This window comes from Micropterus salmoides, unplaced genomic scaffold, assembly GCF_014851395.1.
Source record: "Micropterus salmoides isolate LMB-PRFRI ecotype aquatic unplaced genomic scaffold, ASM1485139v1 Ms_hic_scaffold_2537, whole genome shotgun sequence".
Lineage (NCBI taxonomy): Eukaryota > Metazoa > Chordata > Actinopteri > Centrarchiformes > Centrarchidae > Micropterus > Micropterus salmoides.
This window is the reverse complement of record NW_024041748.1, coordinates 1-25,436: the sequence shown is the minus strand read 5'-3', so window position 1 is coordinate 25,436 and position 25,436 is coordinate 1. Positions and strand designations below refer to the sequence as shown.

Below are 25,436 nucleotides of genomic sequence, written 5' to 3'. Positions count from 1 at the left end.
TATATGTACATGTTTATATTTAAATTTGATAGTTTAGTTACAAACAGCCTTGATGAAAACATACAAGGGGTATTGGTAAAAATGTTCAACTTACCTCTCGCTTTGGTCTTCAGGATGGAAAGATGAAAAAGTTTTTCAAAAGAACAACACAGGTGAAATATGTCTACATACCGTTAAGATAGACAGATAGATAAATGGATGACTGGTAAACGATTAGTAAGAATAGTAAAGAAATTTTAAAGTTGGTTTTCTCCTTCAAAAAACTGCATACTTGTCAACACTTCCACAAGACACCAAAGACTGCCATGCACCTTCTCTGAGGAGCCCAGAATATATACACAATCCTGACTAGCTATCTGGACAGTGATTGGTTCTTAGGATAAGACATCAAATGCTAACTACTGCTGGCATAGTAATGCAAATGTTCTCTGGCAATTAGATATAGGTTTGATTTACTTTTGTTTACTGTGGTAGACATGTCAGACATACTGCTTGAAGGTATTGTTGTGGATTTTTTAGAAAGAGTTACACATGTCTTCAGTTAATGATGTAGATTTAAAAGAATCCTCTACATTTAAGTGACTAGAGCCTATGTGATTCACAAATGTTTTAAGGTTGAAATGTTGAGAGCTGTCTCTGAGAAGTCATCTTGGGTGAGGGTTGTGAAGTTTCAGTCATTGTTCTCCATTGTGTGCAGCGTGGGGGATGGTTTCTTGTTGCTGACGATGGTCGTTAGGGCGTCAAGATCGCAAACCAGTGACTTGGCCTTTGTAATGCAACTTCTCTGGAGTCTTGTGGGAGATATTTTGAAACTGTAAAGAGCGGATGTACAATACTCCACTTTTGTTGAAAATTGTACCCTATGTTACAAGCTACTCACAAAAAGTAGCTAAATAAGGTGTTTTACACCAGAAAACATCTACTAAGAATTAGTATAATAACCATACATATGTGCGATTTAGTACACCCCCCAAATAATGGGGTTGAATAACTTTTAAAATATCACCAAATGAATTTTAAAGCGATTGTGTATAATATGGAGTTAATTTATTACACTAGTATGGACAAAAATACAGCAACACCTACGCATTACTTTTATGACATCCCATTCTAAATCCATAGGCAAGATTTCCCTTAACAACCCATGAAAACACAGCCCCTACCAAATTTATTAGGACAGGGGTAGCACCTTTGTCCATATAGTGTATTTGGATGGAAATCTATCTCAAAAGAAGGAAGACTGATGGTCTCTCTGATTGGTCTGACACATGATCAACAATGCTTAAAGTCACTGAAAAGGTTTACAAGCAGTGGGAATCATTTAATATGTAAGGCTTACAATGAATGTCAACCAGGCATTCATAGTCATTCAAATTCTAGGTCACTCTCTTCTGATGAATTTAAACTTCTACGTACATTAAGTGTAGTGGTGGAGTTACCTACAGCCTGTCTCAGAACCAACATAATGCCTTATTGTCTTGCTCAGATTTTTATTATTTGGTCATTTGTCCTTGCTTTTTGTGCTTCTACCATAGGTATTTAGGCTATGTAGTTAAAAGGCTTCTGTTTTATTTGCCTTAATTGTGTTTATTGAGTGTTTAATTTATTTTGTGTTACATGCCACTTGTGTCAGGGATACTATAATTTAACAGTGGTGAGAACTTCTCTCAGGCTTACCAATATTGTAAATATGCTATACAAACTGGCATACATTTCTTTTAAGCGTATTGTTGAAACCCAAAATGTAGAGTGGCCATTATAGTGCAGTATACAGTAAATTGAGGGTCAAAGTTAAGAGAGAAGAGAGCAAGAAACTTTCAGTTTATGAGCGTGTGTCTTCAGGAGCATGTGCACCATACACAAATGAGTTCTTACTGCAGTGGCCCAGTTCTAATCAAACCTGTGGCTTATTAGCATGCATCTCCTCTCTCCTGTATTTATTTTCTCTCTTTGGCTGTACCATCATCAGATTTTTATTAGAATTGGGTGTTTGGGCACTTTTACTAAACATATGTCTACATATATTTCTACCGTTTTCTTTTTGTGGTTGTAGGAAACTGTGTTATGAATTAGCATCCAATGCAGAGTTAAGCTAAATACAAAATCCTGGAGAAAGTGTGAGTGCTGTCTCTGAGAGGTGACCTGGAGCAGGTGAGGGGTGTGAACGTGTGTCTGATTGTCTGCAGTGAGAATCTGTGTCTGATTGTCTGCAGTGTGGGGGAGGGTTTCTTGCGACCAATGATGATCGTTAGGCCTTTGAACTTGAACTACTTAACATTTCACACTTGCACCCAATATTGTGTCTCGCCTAGTCTTGTAAACTTAGTGTCTCTTCAAACCCCAAGTAACTACAGATTATATTTAGTTTAAATTATAAGTTTCTCTTAGAAATTATCAATTTCTTTTTTATTTATTCATGCTGGAGTGTGAGTGTCAATCCATGCTATCTAAGAGGGAACTTGTGTCATTATGTACCAGCCAACAGTGGACATTTTTGTAATGCAAAACAACAAACAAAATGCATTCCGTTACATATAGATTAAAGATACATGTACATTGTAAAATTGATTGAAATCCTGTGATTGTCATAATTGGTCAATATACTGGGAAAATTGGGGGGCTAAATCCTTTCAAAGGGCTGGTGAAAGTTCATAATAAATCTGTTTTTAGCAAATAAAAAAAGAACATTAAGAATCTTCCTGCTGACCATTTACTTCCTAATTTAAATTTATTTATCATGCTTGAGGAATATTTAATGATGTTGGAGTGTGACTGTTGCTCCATAGGATCTAAGAGGGACATGTGCCCTATGTAGCAACAGTGGATTCCTGTCATTTAATGTGTCATCGGTAATAGTCTTTTTGTCATGGGTAATGTGGGTTACACATTTCTTAGCAAAGGACAGCAGCTTCTCAGGTGGAGGATCAAACTTCAGGCTCTTGAATTTTTAAGTTGGTAAAGTTTTTTGCTTTAATGTTTTGTTTGGAGAAAGGAGGCAAGTTCAGAATAGGGAATGTGTGTGGGTCAATAAGCGTCAAATACCAGTGAACTAGTTATGAGCAATACTTTTGAATGAAGAACATATTATGAGTTGGAAAAGACTTAATTGAGAGTTATTTGGAAACTATTACTTGTTACATAACAATAGACCTTATTTACAAGTATAACTAAAGATTCTATTTAGGTTACATTATAATTTTCTTTTAAGAATCATACATTTCTTTTTTACTCATCCATGTTGCAGTGTGAGTGTCGATTCATGCTATCTAAGAGGGAACTTGTGTCATTATATACCAGCCAACAGTGGACATTTCTGTAATGCAAATCAACAAACAAAATGCACACCTATAAATATAGATTAAAGAAACAAGTACATTGTAAAATTGATTAAAATCATGTCCTAATTGGTCAATATCATATTTGGAAGATTTGGGGGCTAAACCATTTCAAAGGTCTAGTAAAACTTAATAAATATGTTTTTAGCAATTAATAAAAAATTAATACAAAGTATCTTGCTGCTGACCATGTTGTTCCTACTTTTTATTTATTTATCTTAAAGTACTTATGACTCTCCTGACTTGTGGGCAGCCCTTCATTTTGATGCAGTGTCAAGATTGAAAATGGTTAAGCCATCAACTAAAGCTGAGACATCATATTTCATTACAAAACAATAATAACAAATCATGCTTGAGGAATATTTAATGATGTTGGAGTGTGACTGTTGCTCCATACTATCTAAGAGGGGACATGTGTCGTTATGTAGCAACCAACAGTGGATTCCTGTCATTTAATGCCATACAAGTGTGGACCTTTTTTTCTGTAGGCAATGCGGACCAGTAAATATTATGCATTCCTGATGAAAACTCATCAGGACATTAATGCTTCATGAATTAATTTGGGTAGCCCTTTATATTAGGGCTTGTCCATAAAGTACACAGGTACATCTAAGCTTGCAAGTCTGTAACTAAACCAGCATTTTCATTCCACACTTCAACAAGGGATCGACTTTGCCTCTGGATGTCATGTCATCGGTAATAGTCTTTTTCTCATGGGTAATGTGGGTTACACATTTCTTAGCAAAGGACAGCAGCTTCTCAGGTGGAGGATCAAACTTCAGGCTCTTGAAGGTTTAAGTTGGTAAAGTTTTACTTATGACTCCCTAAACTTGTGGGCAGCCCTTCATTATAATACAGTGTCAAGAGTGAAAATGTTTAAGCCATCCATTAAAGCTGAGACTTTATATTTCATTACAAAAACATGCGGAATAATTATTGATGCTGGATGTTGGAGTGTGACTGTTGCTCCATACTATCTAAGAGGGGACATGTGTCGTTATGTAGCAACCAACAGTGGATTCATGTCATTAAATGCCATACAAGTGTGGACCTTTTTTCTGTAGGCCTAATGCAAACATGAAAATACCATGCATTCCTGATGAAAACCCATCAGGACATCAATTTATTTGGGTAGCCTTTTATCTTACAGTCTGAAGCTTAATACTAGTTAGGAAATCTACTATTGCTGAGCCTTTAAGTTTTGTTTCAAAAGCATATTATCAAATCATGTGTCAACAGACTGCTTAGTTGAGATTATATTTTTCTCATAAGTATTATTGTTTTTGCTTTCGTTTGTCATACATGCTATAGTTTGAATGTCAAATTATCCTTATTAGAAAAAGGATAACTCATTATCTGTTGTCTGACCTCATTATATTCATAAATGACTTTAGCCCCTAAAGATATCCAAATAGCCTTAACAGAGTGTAGTGGATGTGTGATTCAAAACCAGTCTAAGATTCAGTTATTAAGAGCAAATACAAAGTAACTCTTTAAAATGCATACATCACCATTCCACACAGGTCATAAAAATGACCATCCCACACAGAAGAATATGAATTCCCCTAAGAGAAAGTTAAAATAAGTGCACTAGTGTAATAAGATATTTTATTATTATTTAAACGGTATTTGAAACCTAGATCAAGTAATTTTTGTTGGTAATACTGTAGTGCTTGATATCAATGCATGCAGCAAAGTTACTTCTGAATTAAAGTTTAAAGTTTATTTATTTTCAGTTAAAGTGATTAAAGTTTGGATCACGGTGAAATGTTTACACATCGCTCACATTAAAGTTAAATTATCCATTTTTGAAAGAAACAAAGAAAGTCTTTGAAGGTAAAAACACTCATTAGGTGAGAATGAGCACAGACAGTTCCACTGCATAACAATGGAGGTCCCCTCTTGGATAGGTAGCTATCGTTTAAGGATCTAAGTCCCCTCTTGGCAATTTCTTTAAAAAGCCAAAAAAAGCAAATTTGCAGTAATATTATGTTAAAAGACAGTAAAAGTAAATTTTGTATTATATTTATTTTACTTCAAAAGGACTGGAAACACAGGTCCACACTTGGCAGTTTACTCCGACGGTGCACTGTTGGATAGGTACGCGTGTATGTGTGTGTGTGTGTGTGTGTGTGTGTGTGTGTGAATAGAGAACACTTAGTTGTGATTCCTGCTGGGACTCTGATCTAATTTTCCCATCACTTTCCTTTTACTTACTCATTAACACTCCAACTCTCTTCTCTTCTGTTTTGCTCTCATCACGCATATATATATAATTACAGTATACAGCAGCTTTGTTGGAGTGGGTCTGGGAAATGTTGCGGTGATGGCCCTACAGCAGGTCCAAAGCATGTTTTGATGTGTCCAGATGTAAATCAAACTCCTATTTTCCACATTAACATACCATGAAATGATCCAGTTTAACTAAAGCCTGTGAAAAGGGCTCTTTGTACCTGATACAGATAGCTGGTGAGTGTTGGTATTTTTTTTTTGAGTATGTGTATTGAAGATGCTATCGTCTGATCATCCTCTTGATTAATTATCGAACTGTTGGGCACCAGCATTGTTTCCATGGAAACAATACTCAACGTCTCCAGTGCTTTTGCGGAGACAGACAAAATCTGATTTCCTAAGAGGTTCTCATGCAACAAAATGAGTAAATATGTTTTGTACTCCTGTTTGGTTGTCAGCAAAGACAAAAGATGTAAGAAGTGATAATCTATCTTGATTAATTAAGTATGTTACTATAGCTTCAAGAAATATGAAAATGGGATTTAGCACTCTGCACCTCCTTGTGTGTTTCAAGGTTCCTTTCTATGCATTTCACTTGCATAGTATTATCACAAACATAAATCTCCACAGAAATCACTAACTTTTGTATACTGAATGTATTAGCTCTTCTCACTCTCTAACTGTTTGCATATGTTACGCAAGAATACTTCTGGCATCTGCTTTGCCCTCTTGCTCTCCATCTAGTTTGCAGTTATTAACTATTTTCTTTATTATTTCTGTAAATTGGCACTTTTGATAAGTCAAGGGAAATGTCATCCCATAAAATCATTCTCAGTGAGAGGCAAGGCTTGTTGCAAAATAGGACAAAGCCAGAGACACCATCAACGGTTTGATAATACCACCTTTAAAGCAGAAATATTTTGCTATGTTAAAACAGTGAGTGTGTGTGTCCTTGTGTGCATGCATTCACACCCACGAACTCAGCAGGAAGTAATAACATCAGTTCCTTTGAGATGTAGTCACACATACACACACAAGTTTACAAAGTCCAAATAGGAAGCATAAGGCATTACAATAATGGAAAGGCCTGCGGCACAGATTTGAGGGGAAATAACATACTACAATCACCCCAAATTATAATGTTGTATTGTTGCATTCCCCCCAAGTGTGTGTGTGTGTGTGTCTGTGTGTGTGTGTCTGTAACGGCAAGGCTTAATATGTTGTATTCTCAGTCTTTGAGTGGCTGGCATTTTGCCACCCATAAAGACGTGCAAAGCTCTTCAAACCACATTAGAGGACCGAATATTTAGGAGTAGAGGAGATAGGGAAGGATAAATTCATGAATGCCAGAGGGCCCCATAAATTCATAGCCGGCAAAATGCGTTTATACTGTACATACAAGATCAGTGTGTACTAGAAATAGGTGGGAAACAAGAGAGGAGCAGTAAGGAAGAGAGAGGACTGGAGGAGAAAGCAAAGCAGGCAGAAAGAGGAGCAGAACTGTAATGTTACAGAAATAATATCCACACTCGCCAGTCTTACAAGGTTTTGTTGCACTCTGTGATATCCCCAACATGTTCCCCAGAGAGACGAGAGACAGGAACAGTCATGAAGAATCTTTCTTCCCCATGAGTAATGTGATAATTTGAAAATTGTTGTATATTACTTTCTGACATTTATGTTATCAGCTTCAACCTCTGAAAAGTTGAGTATTCACCTGGCGTCTTTTCTGCTATAATGACTCCCACCCCTGTTTTCCATGTTGTCAGGGGGACTCATTGTTAACTGAGCTCATGTTACTGTTACTTGTTATTCCTAAAAAGAGCATCTCTGCAATCTTTTATGCAGTTAGCAGTTTAGTTTAGTTTTCACTCTCTTTCTCACTCTGTTTTGACACATCAGATTTTGTAAAAAAAAAAGAATTTAAAACTTGTTTTTTAATTTTAGCTTTCTGTAGCTCTCCCTCGCTCTCAAAATGTGAATTTGAATCTACTGTCTGTTATCGATCGTTGGCCTCCATGGCAAATATAGCTGAAATCTATAGAAATACAATACCTGCACACTTACACATATAGAGATAAACACAAACACACCGGCACACACACCTCTTTAAAACCAGCAGGATATCACTTGGTTTTGGTTGTTTGGCAGAAAGATAAATTTGTTGGCTTTCTGGGTCTACGGTTAATACTACTGATCCTCTCTGGGTCTTGATGCCCTGTATTATGGAAACATCTTGAGCACGGTGCTCAAATGTCCATGACCTCAAATTAGAAACTCAAATGACGAACTATGAGTAACAAATAGCAATAAATGAATGGACAAGGGTCCAGGAAATGGCTTCTATTTGCTGACTCAGACTGACAAAAATGGTGGTGATGATGATGAAAATAATAATAATACAAATGCTTTCTCTCCCCACGTCGTGCTCTAACCCGTCAGCAGTTAAATACTTACTTGCTGATGCAAACTGCTTACATAAAATATAGTTTTGTCTAGTGCTTAATTTTCCAGTGATAATGACAAACATGATGGAAGTCATCTATTTACCACAGGAATACGGAGTTAGAGCACAGCTTAACACAAAGGTCTGACTTTGCATGTGCCCGGCTACTTAAACCTGTCACTGTATGAACAGAGTCCATCAATAAAACGAGTTAAATGCAAAGCACATCCACCCACCATGACATAGATGAAGAAAACACTGCATTAAGCCAGCTCTATCATTAGATGTAACATTTCATTTGCCTGTGTTCTCACTCTACACATCAGCCACTTTGACTCTCTGGCACTGAAGTTGAGTCTTGGTGACAGTCAGCTCCTCCCTCTGTTCTATTACCATGTTTTCCACTCTTTCAGCTCAGCCCAGATGCCAGGGGTGGTGGTGCTGGTCCGCCCACGCGTCTGTTGTCAAACCCTTTATGTTTGTTTGACACTTCTACCTGTGTATTTCAGTCGGACACAGCGGCATCATTAAAAGTAGCTGTTCACTGTGTTGGTTCACTTTGGATTTCACAGTGTTGATCAGAATATGGTTTATTGCCTAGTTTTCACATATAGGAAATTTGCCCTTGTTTGTTGTTACATAAAAGACATAGAAAATATAAAGAAAGATGAAAGCAAATACTGCAAGTCAAGAAGCATAAATATAAACTGTAAAGTTGACATTTAAATATGAAAAAACTCTGTGTGAAGTAGGTCATGTGTTGATGTCATATCTGGTGTTACCATAGTAACAGGTGCAAAAAACACCATGTGTCAATACTAAACTCAGCAAAAAAAGAAACGTCCTCTGACTTTCAACTGTTTTTTCTTTCAGTAAACTTAATGTGTGTAAATATTTGTATGAACACTAAAAGAGTCAACACCATAAGACATAAACGAAAAATGTTTCACAGACATGTGACTAACAGAAAGAGAATAATCTGTCCCTGAATGAAGGGAGGCTCAAAATCAAAAGTGCCAGTCAGTATCTGGTGTGGCCACCAGCTGCTTGAAGTACTGCAGTGCATCTCCTCCTCATGGACTGGACCAGATTTGTCAGTTCTTGCTGTGAGATGTTACCCCACTCTTCCACCAAGGCACTTGCAAGTTCCTGGACATTTCTGGGGGGAATGGCCCTAGCCCTCACCCTGCGATCCAACAGGTCCCAGACGTGCTCAATGGGATTGAGATCCAGGCTCTTCGCTGGCCATGGCAGAACACTGACATTGCTGTCATGCAGAAACTCACGCACAGAACGAGCAGTATGGCTGGTGGCATTGTCCTGCTGGAGGATCATCTCCGGATGAGCATGCATAAAGGGTACCACATGAGGGAGGAGGATGTCTTCCCTGTACCGCAAGGCATTGAGATTGCCTGCAATGACAACAAGCTCAGTCCGATGGTGATGTGATATACCGCCCCAGACCATGACGGACCCCCCACCTCCAAATCGATCCCGCTCCAGAGTACAGGCCTCGGTGTAACGCTCATTCCTTCAACGATAAACACGAATCCGTCCATCACCCCTGGTGAGACAAAACCGTGACTCATCAGTGAAGAGCACTTTTTGCCATTCCTGTCTGGTCCAGCGAAGGTGGGTTTGTGCCCATAGGCGGCGTTGGTGCTGGTGATGTCTGGTAAGGACCTGCCTTACAACAGGCCTACAAGCCCTCAGTCCAGCCTCTCTCAGCCTATTGCGGACAGTCTGAGCACTGATGGAGGGATTGTGTGTTCCTGGTGTGACTTGGGCAGTTGTTGTGGCCATCCTGTACCTGTCACGCAGGTGTGATATTCGGATATACCGATCCTGTGCAGGTGTTGTTACACGTGGTCTTCCACTGCGAGGATGATCAGCTGTCCTTCCTGTCTCCCTGTAGCGCTGTCGTAGGCGTCTCACAGTGCGGACATGGCAATTTATTGCCCTGGCCACATCAGCAGTCCTCATGCTTCCCTGCAGCATGCCTAATGCACGTTCACGCAGATGAGCAGGGACCCTGGGATCTTTCTTTGGGTGTTTTTCACATTCGGTAGACAAGTCTCTTTAGTGTCCTGCGTTTTTAGAACTGTGACCTTAAGTGCCTACTCTCTGTAAGCTGTTAAGGTCTTAATGACCATTCCACAGGTGCATGTTAATTGATTATGGTAAATTGAACATGCATGGAAAACATTGTTTAAACCCTTTACAATGAAGATCTGTAAAGTTGTTTGGATTTTTATAACATTATTGTTGAAATACACAGTCCTGAAAAAGGGACGTTTCTTTTTTTGCTGAGTTTATATGTATGTATGTACGTTTTTGAATGTTTGCAGGATACACACATTTTTAGGGACAATAGTTCAGTTTAAAAAAAGAAAAAGCCCCCTGATGTTGTCCACATTCAGTCTGATGTTTACATAGTTATTCAAAGTATCTACCAACACCCACACATTTCTCACACGTCAGCAAACACCCAGTTACAGAAAGCAGAAATGTGATATTTTGTGGTACACAGTACAGTATAAAAATAACTTTTAGCCACAAGGTCAAAAACATTCATTTTAGTAATTTGTTCATGTAATGTATTAATTTAATCTAGAACTCCACTTTGGCCAAAATGGGCAAGGGGGCCGTGGCTTTAATAAATAAATAAAAATACTTACTTTACTCATTTGTTAATGCTTGTTAAATGATATTCATAGAAAATATAACATAAAATTGTGTTTTAAATGATGGAATACATATGGTTCAATCTTGTCGTTGGTCCCTGCAGCTCAATATGCACTTTTATCACTAACTCTAAATTGTAGGCTGATTCCTTTGGATTATACCACTGAATGGGGACTGTTGCTATATCCATCCATCGTCAACCGCTTATCCTGCGTACAGGGTCATGGGGGGCTGGAGCCAATTCCATCGCAGGGCCACACATAGACATAGACAACCACTCACACCTAAGGACAATTTCAGAGACACCAAATAACCTATATTTATATAATACAATTATAGGGAAGTGCTTTTAAATAAAAATTATGTAAAGATAGATAATATGTAAAAAAATAAATAAATAAATAAGAAAGATTTGGTGAAAGCTTGAAGAAAAGACAATCTTATGCATATCAGTTTTACATAGGGCAAGTGAGCCACTTACTTACTCAGGCACATAATTATGGCATTGGGCCAAATATTTTTTTGTCATTAGATGGTGGACCAGAACATTGTCAATTGTGTATTAATATTCCATTATTTACTGTGTGTGCAATTAGCTCAGTTGGTAGTGCACATCACTCCTGTTTAGAGGATTGTGTGTTAAATCCTCACTTACTGCTAGTATTTTTCTTCCTTTTCAACAAATTGATTGTGATGAGATCCTATTACACATTACAATTAAGCATGTGCAGGAGTGTGTACATCCTGGCGATTGGTCCGCATCAAACTATAGACGCCCCAGTATCTCCAGGCAGAGGAAATTCCTGCTTTACTCATTGAGGGGAATCCGCAATCTCAGTTTTCTGATGGCTTTTCAGAGGTGTGTCAAGCAAGCCAGAGACTCTTTTGAATTTCCTTCAGAACTTTTCAAAGTAAAAGCTCTGAATTAAACACAACATAAAGTACTGCTGCAGAAATGTTCTCACGCTTTTATTTTGTAGACACAATCAATTAGGAGGAATTGATTTGTAAGTAACTTTTGTTGTCGTGACTGAGATCTGTTTTAGCACCAGCCGCTATTATTATTATTTTTTTGCCACTAACAAAGAAATATGGCCACGTGCCAGATATTATTGCTTGCGGGCAAGCTTTGGCCCACGGGCCTATTATTGGCCACTGCTCTAAGTTAATTCTTCTGTATTGACTTGTACACAGTTTTCAAAGAAAATCTGTTCCACCCATTTTATCAGTGGTATTGTTTTTAAATGCTAACTTTCTCTTGTTACTACTGCTACTCATTGTTAATCTTGACACGAAGCCAGGGCCACAATAAGACACATGCCTTTGATGTGGGAGACCAGGGTTCGAATCCCACATCGGCACATCCACCAATGTGTTCCTGACCAAGACACTTAACCCCTAGTTACTCCAGAGGCGTGCAACCTCTGACATGTATAGCAATTGTAAATCGCTTTGGATAAAAGCGTCAGATAAATGAATGTAATGTAACATGAACTTTAGTCATGCTGAGCATCAGTGTTGTACCGTTCCACAAACACAGCACAATATACCACACACATGACACATAAGTAATAAACAGTTCTAAGTGAATAAGTAAGTAAAGCTTGCAAAATACAATGAATACATGATAAATAGGCAGTAAAAATTAAAAAGATTGAGCTAAAAATGGATAAATAAAGAAATAAAATAAATCACCAATCCTCACACTCACGGACATACACATAGATGAAAAAGTTAATCAACCATTCATGTTTCTAATGGACATAGGCACAAAACTTGTCATATATTTGGTCTTTGTATATACATTACTTCATCAAATTGAGGTAACCAACAACAGTATTGTCAAAGTATGAATTCAATGTAATGTAATAGACCACTGGAAACCTCAAGGCCTTGGTGAAGAAACAATCTATACCTGAAAGTTACAGAGGGAACAGCAGGAAACCACTGAAGATGTTAAAGGTGCTCGAATCATCATAAAGGCTACAGTCTTGTTGGAGACACACACAGACCACACTTCCCTGTTCCAGCTGTAGAAATAATGCATTTGCAATGGAAGTATGACCGTTAGCTCCCTCCGAATTATGCATTTTTTTTCAGTATTATGGTATAAATTTACTCCCATCCATTCTAGACTCCTTTGACCAGTGCAGTGAAGATACCTGCGACAGGAGAGAATGAGAGCTGTCAGTGTTGTCCATCTTTTAGACAATATTATGATGCTTGTGGCAATGCTTACCTGTAGTTGGGTTGTAAGCCCCGCCAATATTTGTGAAGACTACTGTAGTTGAGTGGAGTTTAAGTTTCGAATGGTCCAATTTTTCCTGTAGTGGGCAATCCAGCAGAGAAAGCCAGCTTCTGAGTTTCTGTAAACACAGCATGGAATCATTTAACTGAGAGAATTAGTTAAATTGTGGTATTTTTTTAAAGATAGCAATAATTGCGAAAACAAATGGTTAGTCTTAAGGGAAAGAACAGAATAAAAACATTCAGTTAATGCATGTATGTACAGTATATAAGTATGTATTTCTTGTCTCATCAAAATACCTGCAGTTGTCCTTTCTGTTTACAATTTGTTCTTGGTGAGCTGTAGTTAAGTCTTACAAACATCCAGCTCTTCCCTGAGAGCTGTCACCCGTTTCTCCTGCTCCTGCTCCTCCTTCTGACTGGTTGTCACTCTGGAAACCAGGGCTGCAAAAAATACATTTCTGGTTTGTTATTGTGTGTTAGTGCTGATATGACTGCAAATTCAACTTAATAATTAACTTTATAAGACTTTTATACTGACTTATCCCATCTTCTGGTGTCTGGTATTGTAGAGTTTTTCAGTTCAAACAGAAAGCTGCAATAGGCTTTACATTACAGCCATTATTAAACAGATTAGGGAGACTGTGAGTCTGATGTTTTTCTTTTAGTGGTGATATTCTGCTAAGTTCACTGAATTAATATTAAAATTGCTGCAATTCCATCTAAAGGCTGTTTATGTGGATATCATTTAACCTTCGCTAAAAGTACTCTATCACAAGTAATTATTAGGTTACCTTTACTTGGGTTTAGCCTAATCTAGAGCTGAAACAATTACAATTAATAGATTAGTTTATCACCAAAGAGAAATCTGCAACAATTTTGCTAATAATTTAATTGTTTACTTAAAAAAAAAAAAAAAAAAAAGTAATTGATGATGAAAGTTATCATAATTTTCATTAAGAATCATTGCATCCCCAGCATAAACATCACAGTTGTCTTTGATTTACTACCTGTGTTCTCCTTCTCTAAAGCAGCCACTTTGCCCCTCTGGGTTTGCAATTCAGCCTTGCTGTTCCTGAGTTCCACCTTCTGCTCCACCACCATGTCTCTCAGATGTCTAAGCTCATCCCAGATAATTCTCATCTGTAAGCCTTGGTCAGCTCCTCCACCCACTCCTTGAGCCCATGTCGCAGACAGATCGAACAGCAGCACCAGCAACAGAGTAACCCTCATTGCAAAACCTCACCCCTCCAGAAAAACCTCTAAGAAATGAAATGGAATCAGACGTTTTCACTGTTCTACTTTACATCTCCCAGTGACCCAGTTCTCTAGCTCTCCCTCGCTCTCAAAATTGAATCAGTGTGAGTCTGTTATCGATCATTGGTCTCCTGGCAAATATAGCTGAAATCTATAGAAATACAATACCTGCAAACTTACACATATAGAGATAAACACAAACACACAGGCGCACACACCTCTTTGAAACCAGCAGGATATCACTTGGTCTTGGTTGGTTGGGAGAAAGATAGTCTTGAATCTGGCATATATGACCTCTGACATAGCAATTGTAAGTCGCTTTGGATAAAGCTGAATGAATGAATGTAAATGTACCTAAAATATAGTTTTGTCTAGTGCTTAATTTTCCAGTGATAATGACAAACATGATGGAAGTCATCTATTTACCACAGGAATACTGAGTTAGAGCACAGCTTAACACAAAGGTCTGACTTTGCATGTGCCCGGCTACTTAAACCTGTCACTGTATGAACAGATGAGTCCATCAATGAAACGAGTTAAATGCAAAGCACATCCACCCACCATGACATAGATGAAGAAACACTGCGTTAAGCCAGCTCTATCATTAGATGTAACATTTCATTTGCCTGTGTTCTCACTCTACACATCAGCCACTTTGACTCTCTGGCACTGTCAGTCAGCTCCTCCCTCTGTTCTATTACCATGTTTTCCACTCTTTCAGCTCAGCCCAGATGCCAGGGGTGGTGGTGCTGGTCCTTTATGTTTGTTTGACACTTCTACCTGTGTATTTCAGTCGGACACACGGCATCGTGTTGGTTCACTTTGGACTTCACTGTGTTGGTTCACTTTGGACTTCACTGTGTTGGTTCACTTTGGACTTCACTGTGTTGGTTCACTTTGGACTTCACTGTGTTGGTTCACTTTGGACTTCACTGTGTTTATCAGAATCAGGTTGATTGCCAAGTAGGTTTCGACACACAGGGAATTTGCCGTTGAATGTTGTTGTGTAACAATAAACATAATAAATAGAAAATATAAAGAAAGATGGAAGCAAACACTGTAAGTCAAGAAGCATAAATATAAAATGTATAGTTGACAATTAATAATGAAAACCAAACAAATTTTGGTGAAAGCTTTCCTGAAGCCTCTGGCTGAAGTTGACAAAAGCAACAGCATAACTGGGTAAACGACGCAAATGCTCTATTTTTGACATTCTTATGCAGTTTTACATAGAGCAAGAGAGACATTTATGACAGACTCACAATAGAAGACAATAAGTGAACTTGGATGTTGTGATGATGTTACTGCCAATTTCATAGCTTTTAGCTATTATTTATCCTTCAAACACTTCTCGTTCCATTCTGTCTTACACCAGTGAGTAGTTGGGCAGTTAATTCTACTGTATTGACTGGTAGAAAGTTTTCAGGGAAAGTCAGCTCCACCAATTTGTTCAGTGGTATTGTAGTTAAATGCTAACATTCTTTATTTCATTTTTAAAATTTGCACATAATAATTGTTAATCTACAGCTTTACACTTTGTTCCCATACATCTTTCACGCCTGATATTTCATTGCTAAATAATGGAGCAGCAAAACTTTGGGATCCTTTCATAACAGGGGCCAGTTAAGAACAGTATAGCTTGTTGGTGGTCATGCACATTAGTTTATTTAGACAGTGGTTGTAGCATACAAGAGTCAGCATCTTTATTCTGTGCATATAATTGACTTAATTAAATTAAGTAACCAACGACAGTATTCACAAAGTATTAATTAAATGTAATGTAATAGACCACTGGAATGTGCAAAGAACACTCAAGGCCTTAATAAAGATAGACAAACTATATCTGAAACTTACAGAGGGAACAGCAGGAAACCACTGAAGGTGTTCAAGGAGCTAGGATCATCATATAGGCCACAGTTTTGTTGGAGACGCAAATAGACGACACTTCCTTGTTCCAGCTGTAGAATTAATGCATTTGCAATGAAAGTATGACCGTTAGCTAACTCAGAATTATGCAAAATTCTTTCACTATTACGGTATAAATTTACTGCCATCCATTCTCCGTTTTTGTTGTTGAAAGCTGTGAATCTTATGTAGTAGACTCCTTTGACCGGTGCAGTGAAGATACCTGCGACAGTATCAGAGAATCAGAGAGGTTGTCCATCTCTCAGACAATATTACAATGCTTTTGGTAATTCTTACCTGTAGTTGGGTTGTAAGCCCCGCCAATATTTGTGAAGACTCTACTGTAGATGAGTGGAGTTTCAGTGTTGAATGGTCCAATCTTTCCTGAAGTGGTCAAACCAGCAGAGAAAGCCAGCTTCGGAGTTTCTGTAAACATAGATTGCAATAAAACAGGATAGAAGCAAAGTTTAATTTCAAGGGAAAGCAATAAAAACAGCCAGTTCTCTATTCAGACTGGTGCTGTTTTAAAGTAGGCAGTCTCCAGTTAAAGTTTGTATGTATGTAAGTATGTATTTCTGGTCTCTTATCGAAATACCTGCAGTTGTCCTTTCTATCTCATCCAATTTGTTCTTGGTGAGCTGTAGTTGAGTCTTAGAAATATCCAGCTCTTCCCTGAGAGCTGTCACCTCCTTTTTCTGCTCCTGCGCCTCCTTCTGACTGGTTGTCACTCTCGAAACCAGGGCTGCCAGTTCTGCTGCTTGTGCTAGAAGCAAGAAAGACTCAACATTTTGCTCTTTCAAGATTTTTCCAGAATTACCAAATCTTTGATTTTGGTAATTACGTACCAGAAATCAGTCTCTCAGCCTCCTCCACTTTTTTCTTCTGCAGCTGCTGTTCAGACTTAGTCGCTTCCAGCTCTGCTGTAATTGCTGTCACCTTGTTTTCAGTGGCTGTCAGTCTGGAGCTCATCACTGAAATACCATAGAGGCTGAGGATGAAGTTCTCTAAGTAATGCTGTCTAAAGTAGCATTCCACAACATCTTCATAAAAATACATTTCTAGTTTGTTGTTGTGTATTGCTGCTGATATACAGCTATTTTAAAACAGATTAGCGGGACTGCGAGCATGAGTCTGTTGTTTCGAATCTCTCAATTTTAAATTGGCAATGCTTAATGATTAATATTAATTAGTGTTCAGTACACTGAATTAATATTTAAAGTGTGGCAATTACATTAGATATTACATACATTATCACAAGTAATGATTACATTGACTTTACTTGGGTTTAGCCTAATCTAGAGCTGAAACAATTAGTCAATGAATGGATTTGTTCATCACCAGAAAAAAAAATGTCAACAATTTTGCTAATCATTTAATCGCACATGTCTCTGGATTTCTTTGTGTTGTGGACTGCTGGTTGGAAGAAGAAAAAAAAGAAATTTACATGTCTATGTTGTCATGGACATTTTTCACAATTTTCTGACATTTCACTGACCAAGTAATTGGTACACGCATTCGTCTTTGATTTCCTACCTGTGTTCTCCTTCTCTAAAGCAGCCACTTTGTCCCTCTGGGTTTGCAGTTCAGCTTTGGTGTTCCTCAGTTCCACCTTCTGCTCCACCACCATGTCTCTCAGAGCTCTAAGCTCATCCCAGACATTCCTTGTCTGTAAACCTTGGTCACCTTCTCCGCCCTCTCCTTGAGCCCATGTCGCAGACAGACCAAACAACAGCACCAGCAGCAGAGTACCCCTCATTGTAAAACCTCACCCCTCTGGAAAATTTCTAAGAAATGAAATGGAATCAGAGATTTTTACTGTTCTACTTTACGTCTCCCAGTGACCAATAGTATTGTGGGTGGTCAAAGATAACTCTTATTTGTCTTGGGCAGAGTTGCACAAGAGGGCCGTCCCTGACCATGTTTAGGAAGGTGTATGATGCAACGCCCTCAGCTGTTTATACAAGAAGGATTTCCCTTTTATTTTATAACGTTTTCAAAATGACCCCCACACCAACAGAACAGAAAATGACTTAAAGGGATTAAGCACTCGCAAAAAACATTTAACATGTAGCTGAGTTAATGAAATTATTTCACTTTAATTGAACAGTGCTTTTCTCATCATTTATCTTGTTTACGCAGATGGTCAGTAGCTGCACACTGGACGTTAACATGTGCATATTATCTGCATTAACAGAACAGCCTTGGCAAATGTAACTCATTGAATTAATGCCTCTATTGACATTAATAATAAATGGTACTCTTAGATGACAGTGTGTTTTTAAAACAGAAAGCCTTGGAAGGAATTGTGAAAAAAAAAAAAAGTTTTATGTGACCTCAAAAGTTGTTTTCCAAGTTAGAAGTCTCAAAATGTCATAAGAATATCTGGGTCAAATGTTATTCTAAAATGATATAATTACTGTAGGTTAACATTTCATTATTTATGTGAAATCAGTCTCACCCTTTCCGTTGTTTTAATGGGTTATTTATCAGTAGGGAAGACATCCTTGCCATAGTTTGGTGACTTTTTTTCTTTGTAATGAGTTTTCAAAGTGATGGTGTGAGATGAGTGAACCCGCAGTGCAATTTCTTCATTTTTATTGAATTCCAAACAAAAACAGAGCAAAGTGACCAGTCAGCCTTACACCTCGTTATCAGGGCTCCTTGCATATGAATGACAACTCAGAAGCAAGCCATTAAACAGTCTTATCTAGTCAAATCTGAACAATTCTCTTCCTCCTCCTTCTACTCTCCTTCATTATCTGCATTCTTTTTATCTGTGGCAGACAGCCGGCATGTGTGCGATTTGAGCCTGTGTGTTTGCCGTGTGTGACACAGAGAGAGAGAGAGAGAGAGCGCAACATATTTAATGTAAGACTCGTTTTTTGTGTGTCTGTCCTGTAAAGATTCAACACTGCTATCACTGATAAGCTCATCATTCAAAGCTATTGCAGGTGATGTAAAACAGATGAGGGTACACAAGGTTACACAGTATCTATTTTCCATTACGTTCAAGAGGTTAAAGAGAGGAACGGGATTGGAGCAGAGAGCTTGGTCGTGATTACATCAAACTGATATACAGTCAGAAATGTGCCAGCAAAGGTGCACATCAAGGTCGCTTTCTACCATAACAGATGTTTTTGTTGTCATTCAGACAAAGCAGGCGCCATGCTCTAATAGTTCTTACTTTTCAGTTCATAACTTCTCAAGTACAACAAAAATGCTACATTAAACTGTATCTGTGTGTGTGTGTGTGTGTGTGTGTGTGTGTGTGTGTGTGTGTGTGTGCATATTTAACCAGCATTGCCCTGAACAAGGCCACAGTGGTCACACCCCTCAGCAGGTGGCCATCTTGGCTCTTAGCTTCTTTGGTCAGTGCCGTGATGACACACACGTACACACACACACACGTGCACACGGGTGCCCTGCTGATGAAGATTAATTAGTGTAGACCCCCTACTGACATGAAAGCTAGGGTCTCCGAGTGCATTCTGGGAAGGAATAAACTATGCGAAAGTGTGTGTTGTAGACGGTGAAGAAACGCAGAAACTGTAACACACAAACCAAATGCACTAACAGAAGCTTGCGCACTCTCTTACACACGTGGGTCAAATGTATTAACACATGCAGCGTGCTGTATGTGTTAACGTACATTCAGATCCATGGGTATACGCAATCTGCTGAGACTGATTTGCACGTGACCGTACCTTGAACTTCGCTACAACGTCCGCACCATTGATGTATTACCGTCGGTGAAGCAGTGAGCTGAGCCGAATTGAAAAAGACGGACAACGCGGCAGATGGCCACAAGAGGAGAGGGGTATAAAGCTGGAAAGAAAAAAAGGGAAAAGTGAAATGCAGAAATACAGGACAGGAAATAAAGACAGAGAGATGGAAAAAGAATCAGGGAAAGAGAAGGATGCGGGGAAGGAAGGATGAATAGAGATTGGTGTCAGTAAGAGGTGATGTATAGAGGAGAGGGTGATGAGAGTGAGCTGGCTTCTCTCTCGGCTCTGGTAGTAATGTCCCTTTCCAAAACATCACTCATATTTAATGGAGCACAGCTACAAGGGAATAGAGAGAAAAGGAGAGCACAAAACTTGCATGCACGAACACACGTTGACATATGCAGACAACGCCACACATTACAGACGTGTACACACTTGCACAGAGTGCTCAAAGTTTGCCTGCACAGATAGAGGACACACACACACACACACACATGCACTCTGGTACTCAGATGCAAACAGGGTTCTCTGAGAGTTAATGGAGTTGAGACACGGGGGCCTTGAGACTAGATACTCGACTTGGAAAGGGTGGAGAGAGGAAGACGGACTGAGAGGACAAAAGAGAAAAGAAGAATAACTCTCACACATGAAAATACACATAGAAAGAAGAGGGAAGAGGGGAAAACTGTGGTAAAGGCAAGAAGATGATCCTCTGCTGAGCATGTCTGAACTCTGTGTGAAGCCACATTCACCAGGCAGCTTGAATGGACACACAAAGCAGGGATAAAATACAGGGGTGCAATGATTGTGGAGGGGAAAAAACTGCTGTATGACAAAGTACATGTACACCCACATGCCTCTCATCTATCATGAGTCACTCAGTCATCTTTTCCTTCAATCCTAGTCAGGTCCTTGACATTCTCCTATAACGAAGTTAACTTTGACCTAGGAAAAGGAACCAGTCTTGAATATTTGTCATTACAGCAAGCTAGAAATAAAACACAAGGGTTGGACACTTAAGTGCTTTTTATTTATTTATTTTTTCTCAATTTAGAGTTCACAATGAATGAATGTGGTGCTGCATTTTTAATAGATTTGGTTATGGGTACATTTCTTTTGCAGGAATTCAAATTATTGAAGCATTATTATTGAATCATTGGAAATTCAGTCAGCAAAAACCAAGAAGGTTTTACACTTACAGAACAAGATGTTAATAATTTAACTTATGCAAATACACCTTCGTAGTATGTGTTCTCTGAAGACATTCTTGTCCCCCCCCCTCCCCTGTCCAGGTTCAGGCCTTAATGATGGCCAATGGCACGCAGTACGTTTGGTCGCCAAGGACAACTTCGCCATGTTGACAATAGATGGCGAGGAGGCATCTGCCGTGCGCTCCACCTCACCTCTCACCATCACGACAGGAGGAACCTATCACTTGGGAGGTAAGGGTCACCCCGACACCATCAACCACAGATCTGACCAACACAACTTTCACCTCCACCTCCGTTCATCGCCATCCCGTCTCATTCCTCTCCAGTGCCCGTTAAAAACTCGTGGGAGGCATCAGAGTTCACTACGCTTACATATAGAAAAATGGGACAGTGTCAGAATATAGCTTCCAGATTACAACCGTTTTCATGCAGGTTGCGTTTCAGTCAATCTTGACTACTTGTTTCATAAATTCTACAAAATATTGTCATGAATCTTCATTTTTGTTGCGTTGTCTCAAATAACTAACATTACTTTTTGTGGTTGATTGCATACCTGCTTATTCCTTAATTAATCAAAATGAGCCATGGACACAGAAACCTTTTAAACGACATGATAATTAATCTGCTTTCACTTTTGAGAAATTTAATTTGGTAAGTTAGTATAGAAAAGTTTGGTAGGAAAAGCAGACAGAGCTCAGTGAAACTTCTTATATGAACTGTCTTATCCGTGTGTGTGTTGGTGGGGGGGTATTTGCAGGCTTGTGTGTGTGTGTGTCTGCAGGCTAAATATGTCTGCAAATCATTTATCTCGCTAGAAATCTATATCCCAGTGGCCTATCGGAGTTCAGGAAGTTGCTCACTTAGCAAGAGCATAGACACAACTAGACCACCAGATAGACACACAACCATACAGAGGGGAACACATACCAACACACACATGCACAAGCGGCAGCCACAATCTGTCTGAATTAGGAAGACGCCGGGTTAATGATGCCAGACACCGCTGTCCGTCTGTTGGAAGATGGTCCATATCTAAGTGTGTGTATGTGATTGTGTGTTGGGTGTGTGGGCACCTGTATGAAATTACAGTAAATGTGAGAGATAGTGTGGACTCTGATAGCTCCATCAGGCCACTGTCCCTCTCTCTCTGTCAGAGTACACTCCTCCATCAAGCAAAAATAATTTCCCCAGCCCAGTCAATAAGGATCACCTGTCTCTCACTCACACACACACACACACACACACACACACACACACACATCGAGATTCTTTTATTCTCTTGTCCATCTTAATTTACTCCTTGCTGCTGTTGAGTGAACCCCCCTTAAGCCCAGGATGGCTCTCTGTACTTCTTATTTATGAAATCTAAGCTTGTTAGGCCTTGATATGCTAATTGCATTTCACTGAAGAAGCATTGCGTTTTTGTATGCACCTTTTAACTCCCTTTTTCAAGTTTTTTTCTGGGGTAATCATAGGTACTTTTAAAAAAAGTGTTGCAGAGTCATTTAATATTAACACTTTTTATTATTGCTCACGTCTCTTTCACCCCAACTTTCTCTCTATAATTTCTCTTTGTCTATCCTTTCTTTTTCCTCTCTTCTGTTCTCTCTTCCTCTAGTCTCTGTTTTGATCCAATTGGTGATTTATTGATTTAGGGAAGCTGAGTTGGGAATCAATAGTGGCTGAGAGGAGAGGATCTCTGTAATGTCTTTACCCCAGGAAGAGGGCAGAGGAGACAGACAGGGAGAGAGAAAAGGAGAGTTAAACTGAAGAGAAGACAGATAAAAGGTAGGGAAGAGGAGAAAGTAGAGACAAGGAGTGAAGCAAAGTTTTTGGGTGGGAAATTTCAAAGATAGCAGGTTCATACGTAAGTGCGAGGCTTGAGAGAGGTAAAGGAGGCGAATGCTATTTGCTAAGAGGAGCGGGGAGGCTGAGAGGAAGGATGAAAGTGACCTGCACGTCATCAGAGTGAACACAGTGCTCCAAACACACACAATTCACAGATTCACATTCATATACACACAGGTAGGCACGCACAATAGACTGTACAGTATGTGTTACAGATTATTTTGAGAAAACAATCTTGCACGTAGCTTTCACTTGCACGTGCATACACAGATATACTCACTCACACTTACATGCCACCATTCAGAGAGGTACAACTATGTTCTTTCAGTTTTTTCCCCCACTCCTACTGATAGAAGTAGTGTGTGGGTTGAATTGGCAGCAACTGTGACTGGGGTTTTACTCGTTAGCTTCACATGGCATAATGAATGCTGAGGAGCAGGGAGACTGGCGGTACTGTAAACACAAGTTGCAGGGGATTCAAAACTGCTGATTATTACTATGGCAGTACAAACTGATATTTAGGCCTCCGCGTCACAGGCAAGGGGAGTAGTTTTAGGAAGGCATTTATGGATACCGTAAATATCTACCAGTTCATTCTTAGTTCAGACTTGAGATTTGCGTTTTCTTGGGGAAAGGGTGAGTGTACTGTTGCAGGTTGTTTTTAGCTCTGAGAATAATTTTAGTTTTTTGACAGTCGGGTTTGGATTTACTTTAGATTTATACAGCATCCTGATCAGTCCTCCAGTTTCATGACCTGGTTTTATTTTATATCACTCGGTGCCTTGCTTCCCTATTATCACGGATAATGACAATGACGGCCTGGAGCCATCCGAAAATGTGCATATGTAGGTTAGTGTGAGCGTGAATGACCTGTGCATGAACAGGGGTGTGGGTATTTTTTAACCACATGCTCTGAAACTTCCAAGCACACATGCACACAGAAACACACTTAACTCACAACTCGTAAAAATGTATTAAAAACACTCCACCTATTCACATTCGGGGGCTAATTTCCATCCCAGCACAGAGGTAACAGAATAATATAGTGATTGTATGAAAGATAGTTTAGCCTTCGGCTTGCCCTCAATTACTCTCTCTGATCGCTCAACTTGATGAGTCAGAGGCCAGGCGCATTAAGTCCTAAAGCTCTCTTACAGTTTTCCATCAGCACTTTCAATGTGACTATGTGCCACAATAAGCAGAAACCCTCTGTATCATGAACAGTCCTTGTCCTTTTATACGCAGAACGAAGCTTTAGATAATTGCTAAGAGTCATTTGTGTCGGTTCAGTCATCCAGGTAGCCATCTGCTCACAATCTCATAGCTTTAAGGCATCAATCTGCTGTGTTTTCATTGGTAAGAGTTGTTGATCAGTGACCACAGACTGAGCCAGACTTCATAAACAAAGTAATACCGCCACTACCACGTTATGACATGGCTCTTAATACACTCATTTTGACAATAGGCATTTATCTGCTGCCATTTCTGTTTTAGGTTGTCCTCTCATCATCTAACTGTCAATGCATGTAGTGAACATATTATACTGTTTGCTTAGCATGAAAAATTACTGCTAGTAAGCGGGGTCCAATGTAGCCATATCATGTACTACAATAGGGTGGGTGCCATTGCACAGTAGAAACTTTCCTTGGGAAGAGGAAGAAGTAGAGAGTTTACTATCTGTCTGTTTCTGCGTTCTTCATTTTAAGGGGTTTTTTTTTCCCACTGAGGCTTAATATTTAGTAAGCATGTCCAATTGCTACATTAAACCAAACAATACTACTTAGTATTGTATTCAAGCTTCACATATGTAGGGATATGTTGTATATTCATTATGCAGATGCACTTAAACACACAAAGTCTGAAGCCCAGTGTTTATCTGACACTAAAAGTATAATACTGTATGATTAAAGTCAGAGAGGATCAGTGCAGCTGGGTAACAGGTAATTTTGCTATTAAGACATTCAAACAAACACATATACGAGCACACAAAGGTGGTTGACGTGGAGGTATATTGTGAGATGATTATCAGTCTTTAATCAAACAGAAAGTGAGTGAGTGTGCATGTACACGTACTCTGCAGTGGACAGAACACCACCAGTGGGACATGATTACTTTTTGTGTCTTCCAGGTCTAAAACTGTGTCTCCATTAAATGTGAAACATGGAAAGCAGTTAGCCAGGGGCAGGTAAAAATCTTTCACTGCCTTGCTCCATATAAAGACAACCAGTGATGATCATTTTTGCTATAAAAATGTGACACTACTTGAACTTCAGGTTCCCTTCATACAGAAGTTGATCTTGTAGATTGTATTAAGTACTTTAATGCATAAATCCTCTATTTAATTAGAGAAGAAATGTTTTAAACATAACAGTGTTCCTTAATGCTTTTAGATAGCATTAATATTAATACCATCGTTGTCTAATATGAAGACAAGCATGCTGACACAAAAATATTTGCTAATTAAGGTTTTAATTACCGTAATAAATTACCTACTTGCATAAGTGGTTATGTTTAATGCATGGTGACTATGATGGGACATTATGCA

At 39.0% G+C, this 25,436-nt stretch overlaps 2 protein-coding genes and 1 long non-coding RNA gene across 4 annotated transcripts in view; 1 reads left to right on the top strand and 2 right to left on the bottom strand.

The window, feature by feature from the left end:
* The window catches only part of LOC119919048 (contactin-associated protein-like 2), a gene marked incomplete at its 3' end in the record, with an annotated part of 48,736 nt that extends 27,462 nt beyond the window's left edge, over positions 1-21,274 (top strand). The window contains exon 4 of the mRNA XM_038739579.1: positions 21,125-21,274. Coding sequence (XP_038595507.1) covers positions 21,125-21,274 — 150 coding nt within the window. The remainder of the gene's footprint in view (positions 1-21,124) is intronic.
* Positions 11,641-14,329, bottom strand: LOC119919047. 2 transcript variants are annotated; one of them, XR_005447571.1, is made up of 4 exons: positions 13,956-14,329; positions 13,246-13,389; positions 12,938-13,064; positions 11,641-12,860 (listed from the first exon to the last, which is right to left on the bottom strand). It is a non-coding gene; the product is annotated as an uncharacterized LOC119919047 (long non-coding RNA). The 2 variants fall into 2 exon arrangements; XR_005447570.1 differs by having other exon boundaries at positions 13,246-14,329.
* LOC119919046 lies at positions 15,267-17,959 on the bottom strand. Its single transcript, XM_038739577.1, has 5 exons — positions 17,641-17,959; positions 16,953-17,078; positions 16,703-16,870; positions 16,405-16,533; positions 15,267-16,330 (listed from the first exon to the last, which is right to left on the bottom strand). The coding sequence occupies exons 1-5, from the start codon at positions 17,861-17,863 to the stop codon at positions 16,053-16,055; spliced, it is 924 nt and encodes a 307-aa protein (XP_038595505.1). The 5' UTR covers positions 17,864-17,959; the 3' UTR covers positions 15,267-16,052.
* Positions 21,275-25,436: the final 4,162 nt, after the last annotated feature.

Bases quoted from the DNA above. Each gene is read 5' to 3' on its own strand.
- LOC119919046 (XM_038739577.1), bottom strand. From the start codon at position 17,863: ATGAGGGGTACTCTGCTGCTGGTGCTGTTGTTTGGTCTGTCTGCGACA. The intron at 16,871-16,952 runs GTACGTAATTAC...TCTTGCTTCTAG, and splicing joins GGCTGAGAGACTGATTTCTG to CACAAGCAGCAGAACTGGCA. The intron at 16,331-16,404 runs GTAAGAATTACC...ATACTGTCGCAG, and splicing joins GGCTTACAACCCAACTACAG to GTATCTTCACTGCACCGGTC.